Source organism: Lathamus discolor, chromosome 3 (genome assembly GCF_037157495.1).
Source record: "Lathamus discolor isolate bLatDis1 chromosome 3, bLatDis1.hap1, whole genome shotgun sequence".
Lineage (NCBI taxonomy): Eukaryota > Metazoa > Chordata > Aves > Psittaciformes > Psittacidae > Lathamus > Lathamus discolor.
The window spans coordinates 30,091,617-30,106,706 of NC_088886.1; the positions used below are offsets into that span (position 1 = coordinate 30,091,617).

At 39.9% G+C, this 15,090-nt stretch overlaps 1 protein-coding gene and 1 long non-coding RNA gene across 2 annotated transcripts; one reads left to right on the forward strand and one right to left on the reverse strand.

Annotated features, from left to right (window-relative positions):
• The first annotated feature begins 4,324 nt into the window (after positions 1–4,324).
• On the forward strand, positions 4,325–14,159 carry FETUB (fetuin B). Its single transcript, XM_065674459.1, is given in 9 exon segments — positions 4,325–4,648; positions 5,570–5,676; positions 9,302–9,412; positions 10,403–10,490; positions 11,025–11,191; positions 11,950–12,063; positions 12,983–13,072; positions 13,578–13,683; positions 13,686–14,159. Coding segments are annotated over 8 exon segments (1,086 nt in total). The 5' UTR covers positions 4,325–4,648; positions 5,570–5,577; the 3' UTR covers positions 13,997–14,159.
• LOC136011913 (uncharacterized) lies at positions 4,399–7,607 on the reverse strand. The gene is made up of 3 exons (XR_010611505.1): positions 7,474–7,607; positions 5,050–5,112; positions 4,399–4,490 (listed from the first exon to the last, which is right to left on the reverse strand). It is a non-coding gene; the product is annotated as an uncharacterized LOC136011913 (long non-coding RNA).
• Positions 14,160–15,090: the final 931 nt, after the last annotated feature.

Sequence of the window (15,090 nt, forward strand, 5' to 3'; positions counted from 1 at the left end):
ACCAGAAGTACTTCAATACTTTTGGACATGGCATCCATGTCTATGAAAAGAGCAAAGAATCAGGACGCATTCAAGGCTGTACAGGCTGAAAGCATCAACCCTTCCAGCCACACTGAAGTGCATTCTCTGTCTTCCAGCAAATACACAGATGCAATATGATCATGGGTACTGCATGTGCTATGTGTATATGAAGGAATACCAATTCAAGGGAATAAAAATATATTACAGACATATATCTTATGTAATAGGAGTCAGACAGTGATGGCAATTTACCATTGCCCTAGCAGTCAAATCTTCCCAAAATTTCTGACACATGTTAGAGGCAAAATCTGTTCTAGGTAGAAAAGTAATAAGAGACAGGGGCCAGAATGATCTTTACTGCCAGCCAGACTGGAATTCTGCAGGCCCTGTGGGAGCAGTCTCTAAGACACTCATGAATCTTTAACCAGGAACAGTGCTTGCTACAAGGTAATTATCATGCAGGCAGCAAAAGCTGCAGAACACATGTCATTTCGGAACTGTTTCCAATAACCGACACTGTTCTCCTAGTTACAACCTTCTAGTATTCAGAAAGCAACACAACTAACATTTGTTCTTGGTGACAGTGCAACAAGTTGCTATACAGAAAGGTTCTGCTCTGTTATACCAATGGCGAAAGAAACAGCCATAGGCATTTGAATCAGTGCTTCAACTGGGTGTATGGAAGGGAAAGAAAAAGGACAATCAGCCCAGCCTATAAGCCGTAGTCGAATGTGATAGCAACATACTGAGGAGAAGCTCTCCCTATGAAGGCAGCAGCTGTCACGTTTCAAGAATACAATGCGTTCTGGCAGGAAGTGTGCTGCAGACCATTGCACCAGCTACTGCCAGTCAATTGCTAAGTGAGTTTTTGCTTCTCTGTAAAGCAGTGACTCCAGTATGTTCTGCATGCAGCTATTCATTCACAAAGTGCTAGCACTAAGCTATAGGAATTTCTCAAAGCGGTAAGGTAAGTGGTCCTCCCATCCTACTGCATAAGACACAGTACAGGATTTAATTAAATGGCTACTATTATGATCTGCATTACTATAACAGCAGATACATGAGGATGAGTTTTTAACTCACCTGGGGCAATTAGTTTTCCTACCTTTTGTATTTTAAAACCAGGAATTGCCTTAACCATACAAATTGTCTTTCATACAATGAAATGAGCACTAAGTTATAGAAGAGACAGTGTTTTCCGACTTAGAAAATTCTTTATCTGATAGCAGAAACAGAATGTTTATAAAAGGGATCCCTGCCAGTGGGGATCTCTGAACTCCAGAAATGCTGCATTGTCGTCTTATCTTTTCCAACCACACAAAGCAAGGATATGTAGTAGAACACATGCAGCCTCCACATTTCACAGATGTTCTCCTACACTTGGGATAACTATTCCATTGTTTCCCAAAAGAGGGAGAAAAAACCCAAACCAAACCAAACAAAAAAAAAAGGGGGGGGGCAAAATTGCTCTGTGCATTCCAGTTAGTAGCTGCACCTCATCTTTTCCTTAACACTTGCCCTCTTACGAACACATTTTTCCCCCTAAAGGATACATTTTCCATGGCTGTTTTGTCTCTCCCCTGAATGGCCCCGTATTCATGCACCTGCACCTTAGCAACAGATTCAGTATTTAATAATAGAGTCTATGAGCAGCAAGTGTTGCAAAATGGCAGTACATAAAATACAAATGCCTCCTTTCCTGAAATGCAGCAGTAGTTCTGCATCACTAGCTGACAATATTTTTCAGTTTTTTGAAGCACTGTTTTGCTAAAGCATACGTACTTCATGTGCTGCTTTGGCTGGACATGCTCAGATTTCCCAGCTGTGACTGTGTTTTGATGTCAGCTACTTCAATAGAGAAAAATTTTCCTTTCCAGTGGGAGGAAGAGTGCAAAGAACAGTCAGGGATATGATGATTATAAGAGGCACCGACACAACAAGTACTAACTGGCACCCATCTCCGTAGAAATGCCTTGCACTGTATAGATAAAGAAAATGAGTTATTATCCTTTAGTTCCAGGGGAATCATCCCCAGGAACAAGGAACAATGTGAGTGAGTCTTGAGTTGCTGCTTCTGCTGTTCCTATACTATGGCTACAGCAGCATTTCTCAACATTCATCCCTTGTGTCCTTTCCCTCCAAGATACAGTCCATACGTTATCCCTCACCCTGAGCCTGCAAAGCAACTGGTAAAAACATGAGGATGCTCAGTCTAGCAACCATGTGCCCCTTCCAACCAGCTATTTGAGTTTTCCACATCTGCCATCAGCCAAAGTCTTCTTATAAAAGTTTCAGCCCCAGTGCTGTTGCAGGTCTTCTTGGCTCTATGTATAATCCCACCCAGCTTTCCATAGACATGCTCTGGGACAGACTCTGGTGTCTCCCAGAGGAACATGCTTTGAGCGCTTCTGGGCTAAAGAGCTGAGATTCTTTATACCACCAGTAAAACCCCATGACAACATGTAAAATTTTTAACTCGCCAAACTTTACATGAGTATTAGAGACAATTATGTCCTTCACTTGCACTTTTCCTTCCTTACTCAATGCAACCCTCAAACCTAAAGGTCCCCTGTCATCCAGCAGACAGCTGTGATCATACAGACTCTTATGACAGAAAATGAGGGCCATAGATAGAGTTACCCGATTTCTGGTATTCTTCAAGGTGAAACTGAAGAACTGCAGAATTGAACTAAAGAATTGCTCCTTAGTAGGAAACCAATTACTTTCACTGGATCCTCCCCAAGTAATTGTGGTAGATCTTCAAGATAACAACTATCTGTACAGCTATTTTACTTTATCCCCAGCATGGAGCTCCTGACAGGTTAGCCACAAGGCACACTGATGTAATTTCAAACTGAAGTTTCTCCAGGCAGAATTTTCAAGGACCTTTGAGGGGTCCTTCGAGCAAATCCTGAAATGGAGCCTTCAATACCTTAAGACTGTTCTGATAGCCCTGGTTCACTTATTGTCTATTTCCTCCAGTCTCTTACAGTAGCTCATTTTGCACCATCTCACTGAAAGAAATTAAGTCTTTGGTGAAAGAACAAAACCTATCACGTCTGTGCTAATGATAGAAATTTCTGCTTAGGAGCAGGAACTGTGATGAAACCATTAATTCTTTACAGTGCCTTGTTAGGATGTTATCTAAGGGTATTTAATATCTTGAGCCACTTATCCACAGGCTTCACCTGCTACACTAGCAACCGTTTTCTGCTGGGGGGGGGTGAGTGTAATCCTTTGGTGGTTTAGTTGTAGGCATCACTTAGGGAGAGGGCGTGCTTGAGGTATTGGCCTTACCTTTCCGGTCCTTTCATATTAGGGAAGGTTAGTCACAGATAGAAACCGACCTGGGTTGCTCCGATCTGAACTCAGATCACGTAGGACTATTAATTGTTGAACAAACAAACCCTTAGTAGCGATTGCACCACTAGGATGTCCTGATCCAACATTGAAGTTGTAAACCCCCTCATTGATAAGGGCTCTTGGAGGGGATTGTGCTGTTATCCCTGAGGTAGCTTGGTTCATTGGTCAAATTTATTGGGTCTGTGTGCTTTTAGCACGTTGAGGGGTAGCTCTTGGTTAAGGGGTTATAGCCTTGGTTTTTGGAGGGTTTGTTTTTCTCCAGGGTCACCCCAACCTAAAAATATTAGCCAGTGTTTTGGGTAGTGGGCCTGGTAGGTTTTGAGTTAGCTGTTGGGGTGGCTATTGATTTTAAAGTTCCACAGGGTCTGCGCATGGACTGCATTTTGCTAGCTTCACCTGCGCTGAGGGTTAACATTCATCTGTAGGTATCCAACTGAATAGAAATGCTCAAAAAATTAATCCAGACTGAGCTTTCTATCCCAACCAAACTGACCGCATATAACAGAAAGTCAGTGTATTTGTTTACAATTAGAGTTTAAAAACAAAGTGTAAAATTGGTCAATGTTGTGGCCCTTATCCAATTCCCATTCAAATTACTTGGACCTTTGTCATTATCTTACTTGGGAAAAGAACCAGCTCACTGACAGAACGGAGCTGGAGACAAACCCGTCCTGCATGTAGGTCTATTTAAACAATTCTGGTTTCTTAAGAAAGCAGCTTCGCGTATATATTCTTGTCCACTGCGATGAAGTCAAAGTTATACAATCTGCCCAGTGAAGTTTGAATTAGAAATGTAAAGAATGAGAAAGTGCTCTCTGGTCTCAGAGGGAGCAACAACACTTTTGTAAAACCTTGTAATCATTGACTTACTGTTTGCTGTTGCAGCTGTAGGTTTAAAGGTGATGGTCAGTATGCAATAAAAAGAGGACACAAGTTTAAAAAGAGACACAGCTCAATTTCAAAAATCTGATATTTCATGCAAGTCTCAGCTTCTCCATACTGACTTACCATTTTAATCTGCTGCACTGGTTTACTGCGCAGAATGGTTTTACTTGGTTCAGTGCTCTTTGGCATACAGGCGCTTTGCTTCTGGGCTGCCTCTCCTCCTGCCAGAGAAGTACAAGCTGCATTGCTTTCCCTCACCTGTGATGACACTGCTGCAGAGAAGGCTGCAGATCTGGCTCTTTGCCAGACCAATGCTGACAGAAATGAGGGCTACATACTCAGCCTGTACTGAATTTTCAGTGTCCAAGAACATCCTCAGGTAAGTTGCCTGCTTGTTCTGTATCAGTTTCTCCCATTAAGAGCCCTGTGCCTATCACTATTCTTTAGCAATATCTATTCGAACTAAGAAATATTTCAAGAGGCAAATGTAAAGTTACACTCAGAGGACTCCAGAGGCCATGTCAGCTTTATGCACAGATGACTAGGAACAGTTTCATCACCACTGTGAGCAATTAAGAGCAAATCTCAGTCACGATTCTCTGCTGCCTGCCGCTGGAAAAGCTCCAGGCATCAGTTCAAAATTGCTATGAAACACCACTACTCTGATTTAATTTAATTTTACACCTTCCTCCCACTGCCTTGAGCAGTTGAAGTGCAAAGGCTATTAAGTCATTGTACGTTTTGCACAAAAGATGTAAGCACTAACAGGTGTAAACATACCCAGCTTGGGACCAGGGAATTCCTTCACAGACCTCCAAATGATGACTCTTCTCCAGAAGAAGTCTGAAATGATTTCAAGTACAAAAATTACGCTGGAAATATCTATGGAATATCACTCTCATACACTCAAGTATCTTGTTTCTCTCTGTGTGCTTAATTTATTATTATTTTGTGTTACAATAGCTGAATCTATTCGCACTAGCCAGGGACTACCTGAAATGAGTGCACAAGGCCCAGAACACATAAGGTATAGTGGAAGCATGTACTAACATTCCCTGCCATGGCTTGCCTACTTCCATAATCTTAACCTGAAAGGCTGAATTCTGAACCTTTAAAGAAAATCAGGCTCATTGCCAGATGTTTAAAGACCTGTACTGGCAAGAATTTGACACTACCTGCTGCTCTCACAAAGACATAGCTTTTGCAGACATGCTGTGGCCTCCAGCAATCTGAGATCTCACAATTACAGATGTGCGCTTCACTGTGTTTTACACTATGTTCCCTACACTGCTTTGCTCAGGTGACAGAATGTGTCCACTAAGCAACTGGATCAAGTCTCTTGAGAATTTTTGCACATGGGATGCCTCTGAGCTGGCGCAGAACCCACATCATCACCCACGGAGTCTGGTACTTAGACCCCCATCCTGGGGCTTTTTCTTACCGACAATAATTAGAGCACCCCTGTGCCCACCCTAGAGTGCAGCATGGTGGGAGCAGACATGCTGTAAACCACTTAATTCATCTCCATGCTTCTCCCTTCACCTGTGCCAAGAATATCTCAGCACAGGAGAATTTTGGTCCTTGTTTGTGATTTGATCTGTCACTTAATTCTGTAGATGCTTAAATTATTGCCTTAGGGCATGCTGAGCTCTTCGTTAATTTAGGAATTTAATTTACTTTTTTTATTTTATTTATTATGCTTATCCTATAAATAATTTATTTCAAGACAAGTAGACAATCTAAGCCCTTTGTCACATTTTCCTGCTGCTGGAACTTAGTACATATGAAGCAGTCAGCTATGACAGGGATGTTCATGGACAGTAACAACCTTCTACTTCACTCAAAAAAATGGAGAGGTTTCTTTTATTTCATCAGTCAATGGTCCTTCCTCCCATTTTTTTACCGATACTCAGGATAAAAACATTTTCAAGTTACTTCAAATTCAAATCTGCCCTTAAGCAACCTACATTTCAGTTTCGCTCTAATTGAAACTAATGAGACATTTGCTATTAACTTATATCCAAGTAGGACAAAGCCTTTCTTTCATACAAGATACTTATGATTAGTTTCACTGACAGTCACTTAACCAAAATTACAAAACATGTCAAAGTATTTCATTTCTTTCCCTTGCACCAGGTCACTCTGCCACAAAGGCACCTCTCTTCTGATTCCCAGGCTCCCCAGCATGCATTCCAGTGGCAATCCTAGCATCAGCACTGCTGAGGAAGGGATCTTTTGGCAATGCAGAAAAGACAGATTTTATTCAATACTAAGCAGACATCAAAAGGCCTTTGCATAATGGTCTTTTAATGAAAATTAAAAGAAGGATGATGAAACCTTCAGTGATCTGCTGAGCTCTGAATAAACCCCAAATTATTCTTTCCCCAATGGAGGATGATACATACAGAAGCAAGTAGACAAAAATATATATGGAATTTATAATAACCTCATCTGCGTATTGGAGCTAGTATTATACAAGAGAGCCACAGGCAACAGGAAATTTGGTCCACCCTGCTTGCATTTAGAATTCTCAAGATCACTAAGCTTTACGATCAGTCTTCATGATTCAGCTGAGTAAACTCATCTACCTCAAACATTTGACTCTTAAGAACACTTCTTTAATGAGACCTGTGTGTGCTTTTGCCACCAGAATACCTTGAGCAGCCAGCTTGAAAGCTCAGGTCATCAGTCCCAACTTTGGGACTCCTTAAAGATACACATTTTTCTTGGTTATTACTTCCATGCAGGATAGTCTTAATGGTGTTTTTTTCCTCGTAGAGGATATACTTAAAGTAACAGGCTTGTACTAAATCACAGAACCATAGAATCATAGAATAGTTAGGGTGGGAAAGGACCTTAAGATCATCCAGTTTCACCCCCCTGCCATGGGCAGTGACACCACACACTAAACCATGTAATCCAAGACTCTGTCCAGCCTGGCCTTGAACACTGCCAGGGATGGAGCATTCACAATTTCCTTGGGAACTTGTTCCAGTGCCTCATCACCCTCACAGTAAAGAACTTCTTCCTTATATCTAACCTAAACTCCCCTGTGTAAGTTTGAACCCAAATGCTGCACTACTCAACAATACACCACATTTTTAGCAAATGGCAATTACTCTTTCACAAGTTTTACTTTCTCTTTACTGATTTAACCTATATTAGGGCATAGTAAGGAGACATATTATCATGGTATTTAGGTACCTTGTACGTAAACAGAAGATTATGACTAGTTCTTTCCACAGTAAGATCTATGCAGCCAGGTGTGGGGATACTGTCATGCCACTGTACACAGAGCTGCTGCACCTCAGCTTCACTCTTTGTCAAAACAGCTTTTGATCTTTTCACAACCTTCAAAACAACACAGATAATTAAACCTCAGAATTAGTGTATGCAAACCTGAGAGCTAAGTGAAAGACATTACCACATTATTTCACAGAACACATAGGGAAAAAAGGCGATATGAAAATACAAAAAAATCATATAAAACATTGTAAGTTGCATATGTGAGAATATAAGAGACAAAGCTAACAATTTATTCACTCTTTATATTTATTTTTAATTTCTTTTGCTCTTTCATATTTAAAGGGTTCAGTATTACGTTTACAAGTATATATGGTAGAGCTTACATGGAATCACCATCCCACTCTCTTTCAAGAGATCTCTATACTATGAGAACTCAGAACTCAAGAACGGGCACCTCTTAGTGTTTTTCCAAGCAATATAAAACCAAAACCTCATCAGTACTCCAGCCTTCAGATGCCTCTTTCGCTGGTCTTTAGTCACGGTTGAACAGAAATCAAACCTGAAACCAAAATTGTAGAGACACTGGCCCCAGACTTCCACAAGACTCTTGCCCTATAGAGCATTTTCTCCATAAAGCAGTGAAATCAACTAGGAATGAATGAATACTGCTCTCATTCATTTTCAGGGTTTCTCTCTCTTCAGCAAAGACATAATCTCAGTCTAACTATGCAGCTAACACTCACATCCAAATTCTTTAAGATGGATAAATGACAGCTGCTCTCTTTCCTGTTTTCCACTACAGAAAATAAAATATAACCCTGCTAAGCTGTATCCTTGATAAATATCCTGGAAAGGTACTTACCCACATCTACAGTTTAAGCAGAACCAGGAGCTGCATCATGCAGCACCTTGTCTTTCTGTACCATATGATGTAATCACTAGATACATAGAGCTGTTCTTTTAATCTTTCCCTGTCCCTCTCACATGGAAACACGTTTGCCCAAAAGCTGAGCCCTTAACTGCTTTGTACGCCTGTGCTGCAATGAACTGAATAAAGGTTTTTGGACTTAAGCACAGGCTCACAATTTAAGCATTGGACTGAAGCTTTAAGTAAGTCACAGACATGCAAGGTCTCTCATGGGACTTTCTGATATCTGAGAGAATATTTAAGTTATCTGCATCAATGCACTCATTTCCTCTTTACGGCAAGTGCAAAGCATACATACTTGAAGAAGACACTACTCTAAGGAATAAAATAATAAGATACTGTTATTTCTAATGCCTACTGAGAATGATCCACATCAGCTGTTTGTGGTTTTGTTTGTTTGGTTGGTTTGTTTGTTTGGTTTGTTTTTTGTTTAGTTGGGTTTTTTTAATTTTTTTTTATTTTATTTGTGGTATTTCTCGCCTCATTCTTATTGAAGGTAAAATAACCTGCCTTTCAAATCTAATGATAAAGTGCAGTTGATGATGGAAACATCATCATATTTAATCCTTATTCTTGGGTTCTGGTTGGTACCAGAATCAGAAAGATAAAAATTATTCCAAAGAGCTTTTCTTTAATTAAAGCTGGCTAAATGCAGGTCCAAGCCTGTTCTAACACAGCCTGAATCTCTGGCTATTCTCAACATGGCCACTCTCGAGAATTTGTCCCACAGTACTTTTGGTTTTCAGAATATCTATGTGTCACACCTGTGTGTTTTGTGTTTCTCCATCTCTCCCTTTTATGTGTCCCTACTTTGGTCTATCAAATCTGGGATACTACCTTTTCTTTTTTTGTTTTCAGGAGATCACTGGTTCTGTCTTCTATCTCATCTTGGATGTAGCAGATACCGAATGCCACGTACTCAGCAAAAAGTTGCGGAAAAACTGTATGGCCGGATTTGATCATACAACTGTAAGGATTTTATTTTCTTATTTAATCTCAGGTACAATGAGTTATGCAAGTACTGCTGATGACAGCAAAACCCCTACACATGCATTTTTAGTAGGCAGCAGAGTTTAGAAGACGTCAAACTCCATTTTTAAGCTTCATGGTTTCCCTCTGTATTTTGTAATCAGTTTCAAAACTGGTAAATCTCATTTTTAAAAATGAAAATTAAAGGAAAGTTTTTGACCAGAGCTAATAAACAGACATAACCAAATAGCCATGCTAGGACACTATTTAGAATAAAGAGTTTACTTTTATAGCAACTCTGTAAGAGTTTATTTTAAAGACAGCCTGTCAAGAAGGGAATAAAAGAAACTGACTTTTATGTAATGTGATTTTTTGTTTAGTTTAATTCCACTTTTATTCTGACAACTTTGCAAAAATTGCAACAAAAGAGTTAGAAAAAGAAAGTTCAGCAAAATAAGCTGCAAAGACAGAAAGTGATCTAAGAGGGTTGCTACAGGTGACCAAAAAAGATTCCGAACAAGTGAAAAAAAAACCCCTAACCAAATCCTTATGTAATTAAGAATGACAAGAAAGAAGCTTCAGGTGGGAAAAAAAAAAAAAAAAAGTTATGATTAAATTGTCCTGGGCTGCTTCTTAGGTCAATCAGTTTTCAGTTTTAAACTTAGCCCTCCTGCTCACTTCTACTTACAGAGCTTTCAGCAGGAAAAGGGTGCAAAGCATAAATGGGCAATGTGTCTTCTGAGAAATCAAGAAATAGAACCATAGAATCATTTAGCTCAGAATTACACCAGTGGAAGATCTGGCCTTTTGTTTTTGAAGGGGATACTTAAAAATGTGCTTCACTAGCACTTCAGGTGTATTAACACAACTTTTTCCTTGACAAGAATACCACGACTGCAAGCTAAAAATGAATCACTCATTGTCCAGGTGCTAGTTAATTGGTGCAAAGAGTGCAATATTAACTGTTTCTCAATGTTTATATTGTTTTAGGTTTACGGTCAATGCAAAGCAATTATTTACATTAATCAGGCAAGAAATTTTGCTCACCTGAATACTTATGAGTGCATTTTACAACCAGGTATGTCTTTATTTAACACACTTTAAAAGAGGACTGGTAAAACACTCTTTGCTATACAGCATTGCTACAAATTTTAATTGCAATTATGGCACCACCATGTCTCTATTAGCTCTCAGCTGCCCTAATTTTCACAAGTCAGAGATCATAGGGCCAGTGTGGACCTGCAGCTCAAAACAGTCAATAACTGTTTTCATCTCTGGGAAATGCAGCAGAGCCTCTATATGGCCTTTTACCTTCTGGTCCAAAAAGCATTTTTATGGGTTTGTAAAAGGCAAGTACAAGCAGCAAGCCCACTGCCAGCAGGTTGAGCTTTTTTCTTGCAGTGTCTCTGCCTCCACTGCAATATTTTTACGAGTCTGAAATTCATGAAGATTCAGAATTGTTGAATGAATCAAACCACATATTGTTACTCCAGGGGACTGTAGGACAGGTGGGTAAGGCTGGGGGCATAGATGCATTTACAGAGACCTACACTAACAATATGCTCCAATGATTATGCTTTCTCTAATGACATTGTTTTGTTTGAATATAAAGTTCCACCCAGATATATTTGGACAGTATGTCCTGACTGCCCAGCTGATGACAATCCAACTGAGCCCAAATATTTGGAAGCTGCTGTTCAAAGCCTTGCCAAGTTCAATGTAAAGAGTGAACAAACTCATTATTTCTCTGTCCTCAATGTCACAAGAGCTTCAATGCAGGTAAGCCAAGATTCATCTGATTTGTTTTAGCCCTCAAGAAGTTTGGATCCAGCTGTTATATTTCATATGAATTGTTATGTCTTACAGATTGTTTAGAGTTTGTATCTGTATTGAACAGAGAATATTTCTATGGAGAATTCCCCTGGGAAATGAGGATTTGCACTGATTCAAGACTTTGACTCCATTTATTGCAAAAAAACCACCAAAGTTTAGAACTAATTTTAGACTAACAGAGAGTCTAACTGATCTCCTGGGTAACTCCTGTTTGTTTACCACAGGAATATTTGGTCTCTCTAAAATTCATTATATATAGATAGCAAAGCGGTTTTCACTCTTTGTCTCAAACAGATATTACTACAATATCTAATTGCTCCTATTTTCCCTCCTTCACGTACTTGCATTTCAGAAATATAAAAAGTGATCCTGTTCATTAAAACAGCCAGAAATTATAAACAAGGCACTGAAGCAGGTCTTTGGACATGTAGTTCTATGTGGATGCTAACTTACTACTAAACCCAAACTAATTTCAACCATAAGTTGAAAACCATAAGTTACTAAGAAGTAAAAATTAACCAGGCAATAAAGCAACACTGACAAAAAATCATTTTCCTGTAATACAAATTAATAGTAATGCCCCAAGTGTAACCTGCTGCTTCCACACTTAGGAGGAGTTTTACATCTATTTCAAGGCCTGTAGGATTCTTCTTTCTTCCTGACACACGTACAAGGTCTAACTTACACTATTCCCTCATTTATAGTGGGTTGAAGGTCCTGCATATTTTGTAGAACTTTTAATTCAGGAAACATCCTGCTCCAAAACTGACACGATTGCTGACATCTCCAAGTGCAAGCCACTTTCATCAGAACTAGCTGTGAGTACTTTTCCTTCTATAAATGTCTATTTCTCAGATACTATGATTCCTCAGTGAATATGTAGCCTATCCCTTTGGTTCTTTGCAGGCAAGAAGCAAAGCCCACACGCATCTTTTTATGGGTTGTAGCTTTATACAGACTTGCAACTGTGTAAACTGCTTTAGATTAGAGAAAACATTTCAGTAAGAGTTCTGAATTCTTACCTAAAAGTCCATGAATAAAGAAAACAGAAAAAAAACCCAAAACACCCAGAAAAAGGCGGGGAAGACACTGCCTTACAAAACTGATTCATTCTTAAGGATTTTCTCCAAGTAAACAGGCATAGACAGTAAAGCATAAATAATGCATAAAGAGTATATTCATACAGCAATCAGGTCAGGAAGGAAAACATTTAGGAACTAAGGAAAAGTGTAAGAGAAAATGAAAGAATAAATTAGCATGCTGCCAAGAGATAGTCTTTCAAGCCCCTTCTTAATTGAGATCCAAGCCATGTCACCTGCAGGCCAGTAAAGCCACAACTATTAGAAACAATTTATTTTTCTTATGGTTTCTTTCAGTAGTGTGGTGTGAAATTGGTTTTGCCTGAAAAAAGATGTTATGTTCCATTACACAACTTGCCTGCATGGCGATATTCTGGTACAGCAGAACTTAAAATGTGCTGTTGTAGTTGGGCCTTAAGTGGCCAACTTATTTTTATTATCACGTTACCTAATCCTCAATACAAATATAAAGTCTTTTTCAAAATGCTGCCTAGCTTTGTAAGCTTGCCAATCCCCAAGTAGAAGTTTGACCAAGCTGCTTATCCCTACAAATACACACAGAAGCTATAACTATTCAGTCCTTCTTAGTCATTTTACAAGAAGGGAGCTAATGATCAGTGCCACAATGTGAAAAAATGTTTGCACTTTCTTCTTCCAGCAAATAGGCTTTTGCAAAGGCTCTGTAGTAAACAGTCACTTGGAACAGGAACAGTTTGTCACAATGTCCTGTGGAATCTACCATCTGCAGGTATTTCTTAATCTAATCTTAATATTGCAAGAGTAATACTCATTTACAAAACAAGAATTGAACTTTTTAAAGCCCAGACATTCTAAAGTTTTTTTATTCACAAAGATACAGGCTTCAAGAGAGTGATAAGACCAAATAAGAAAGAAATCTGAATTGTGATAACACAGAATGTTGCTAGGTGGACAGAGATTGTTTCTAGGTGTTGCAGAGGCAATAGAGTAAGTATAGAGTCAATTGTACAGACTGTGTTCAGAATGCTCTACAAAGAAACTGTAAACATCAAAGGTAATACAAAGAGTAATAATTGTCTAGTTACCCAAGCTTCATGAACCCGTCTCCACTGGCATAAGGAGTTCCATCTGTCTATCCTTTGACCTTCTGTTCTGCAGCTGGTCTTTGCAGACTGGAATTGCAGCAGGTCCTTAGTGTGAAGGGTGATCTTCTTTATAACTGAAAGACTTTGGAATAGCTTCAAAATAGGTAATGCTTATTGCCTGTTATATAGGATCCTGCCACTGAAGAGGGGAAACAGCAAGCTAATCAGACACCTGTAAATTCCAGCCAGAATCATCAACAAGCTTTCCCTTCAGAAACCGATCCTTTCTCCCCACACCAGAAAAAACAGTGGGCTGGGTTATGATTCTATCACCTTCAACTGAGGAGATCTCTTTCAAAAATCTACCAAAAAGTCAAAATAAACATAAAGATGGAAAGCCAGTTCCACCTGAGGCTGTAGGACATATGCCCAGTCTCGATGGAGAAAAGACTCAAGCAGACAAACCAGACATGACCAAACCAGTTACTGGACCAGTTATTCTCCCTTTTCCTGAAGAAGTTTCTTTATCAGACTCATGCCCAGGAGAAGCAAGGAAGATAAATTCCTTCCTCCAGCCTTTGTTGCCTCAAAAGCCTACCAAATTCTAGCCAGCATTCAATCACTTCAACTACCTGCAACAAAATAATAGCCACATTGCCAACCTGGTCTTTCAATTTGTGTAACATCTTTAAATAAATAAATTGCTTATTATAGTCTTCATCTTTGAAATTCTCAGGTTTAAGAAAGCCATGAATAAATTAGAAAAAGAAATTTAGCTGGTGCTTTTTCCAACAAAAGTATTTGGCTTTTAATTCTCAAATTCCTCTTCTCAGTAAGAGCATGAACTAAAGTTAACCAAGAAGGGTAAAAGAACTTGCAGGGCTCAGACAGCCCAAAGGCATCAGAAAAAAACATCCTCAGTAGCAAAAATCTGTCACAGCACAGTGCAGGACTGCTACTCCCCAAGAGATAGATGGAGCTGAGCATGATAACCAGGCTGGCAGGGCAGGAGCCTGTCCCACGGAACCTAAGCAAGGCAAGCAGGGCAGACCCAGGCATGGTAGACAGGTTATGGGAAAAGGCCAGATCACCACGTAAGTTCACAGGAAATGAGGCAAGTCTGAGGTGAAACCAGCAATATGAGTTAGTGACTTATTGTCAGGATTGGATCTGGTTATGGTAACCGGAGTCGGACACAGCCCAGTGGTCTCCAAACAAGTCCATGGTGATGAGACAAGGGTCTGCCCAGAAAGACAGGCTGCAGGACTGCATGTGGATCAATAATACCCATGTCCAGGCACAGGCACAGCTGCAATGCAGCAGGAGCTGTGTAGCACAGGCAGTGCCCAAAACGCTAGTCTCAGCTTAGCCGCCCCTGTGGGAAGTGGGGCTGGGTTGGCTCTGGGTGTGGCCTCCCCACAGCACTGCCTGGGACCGTGTCCCCAAGGTCACCAAGGGAAAGGGGAACAGCCTCAGACACACTATTGCTGAGTTGGCCCTGAGCCCTGGTGGCCAAGCCTCCAGAAGAAGGGATGCTCTGTGGGCCCTTACAGAGTCATACCCAGTATAATGGGTGTGACTCTGTATAAGCAGGCAAAGAGAACTTCAACATTGTTTAGCATTAAAAGCGAGTGGTTTTTTATTATTTTATGGGTTAACTTCTTAATTGTAATGCAATGAGCTTAGCCCATTTATTTATTTT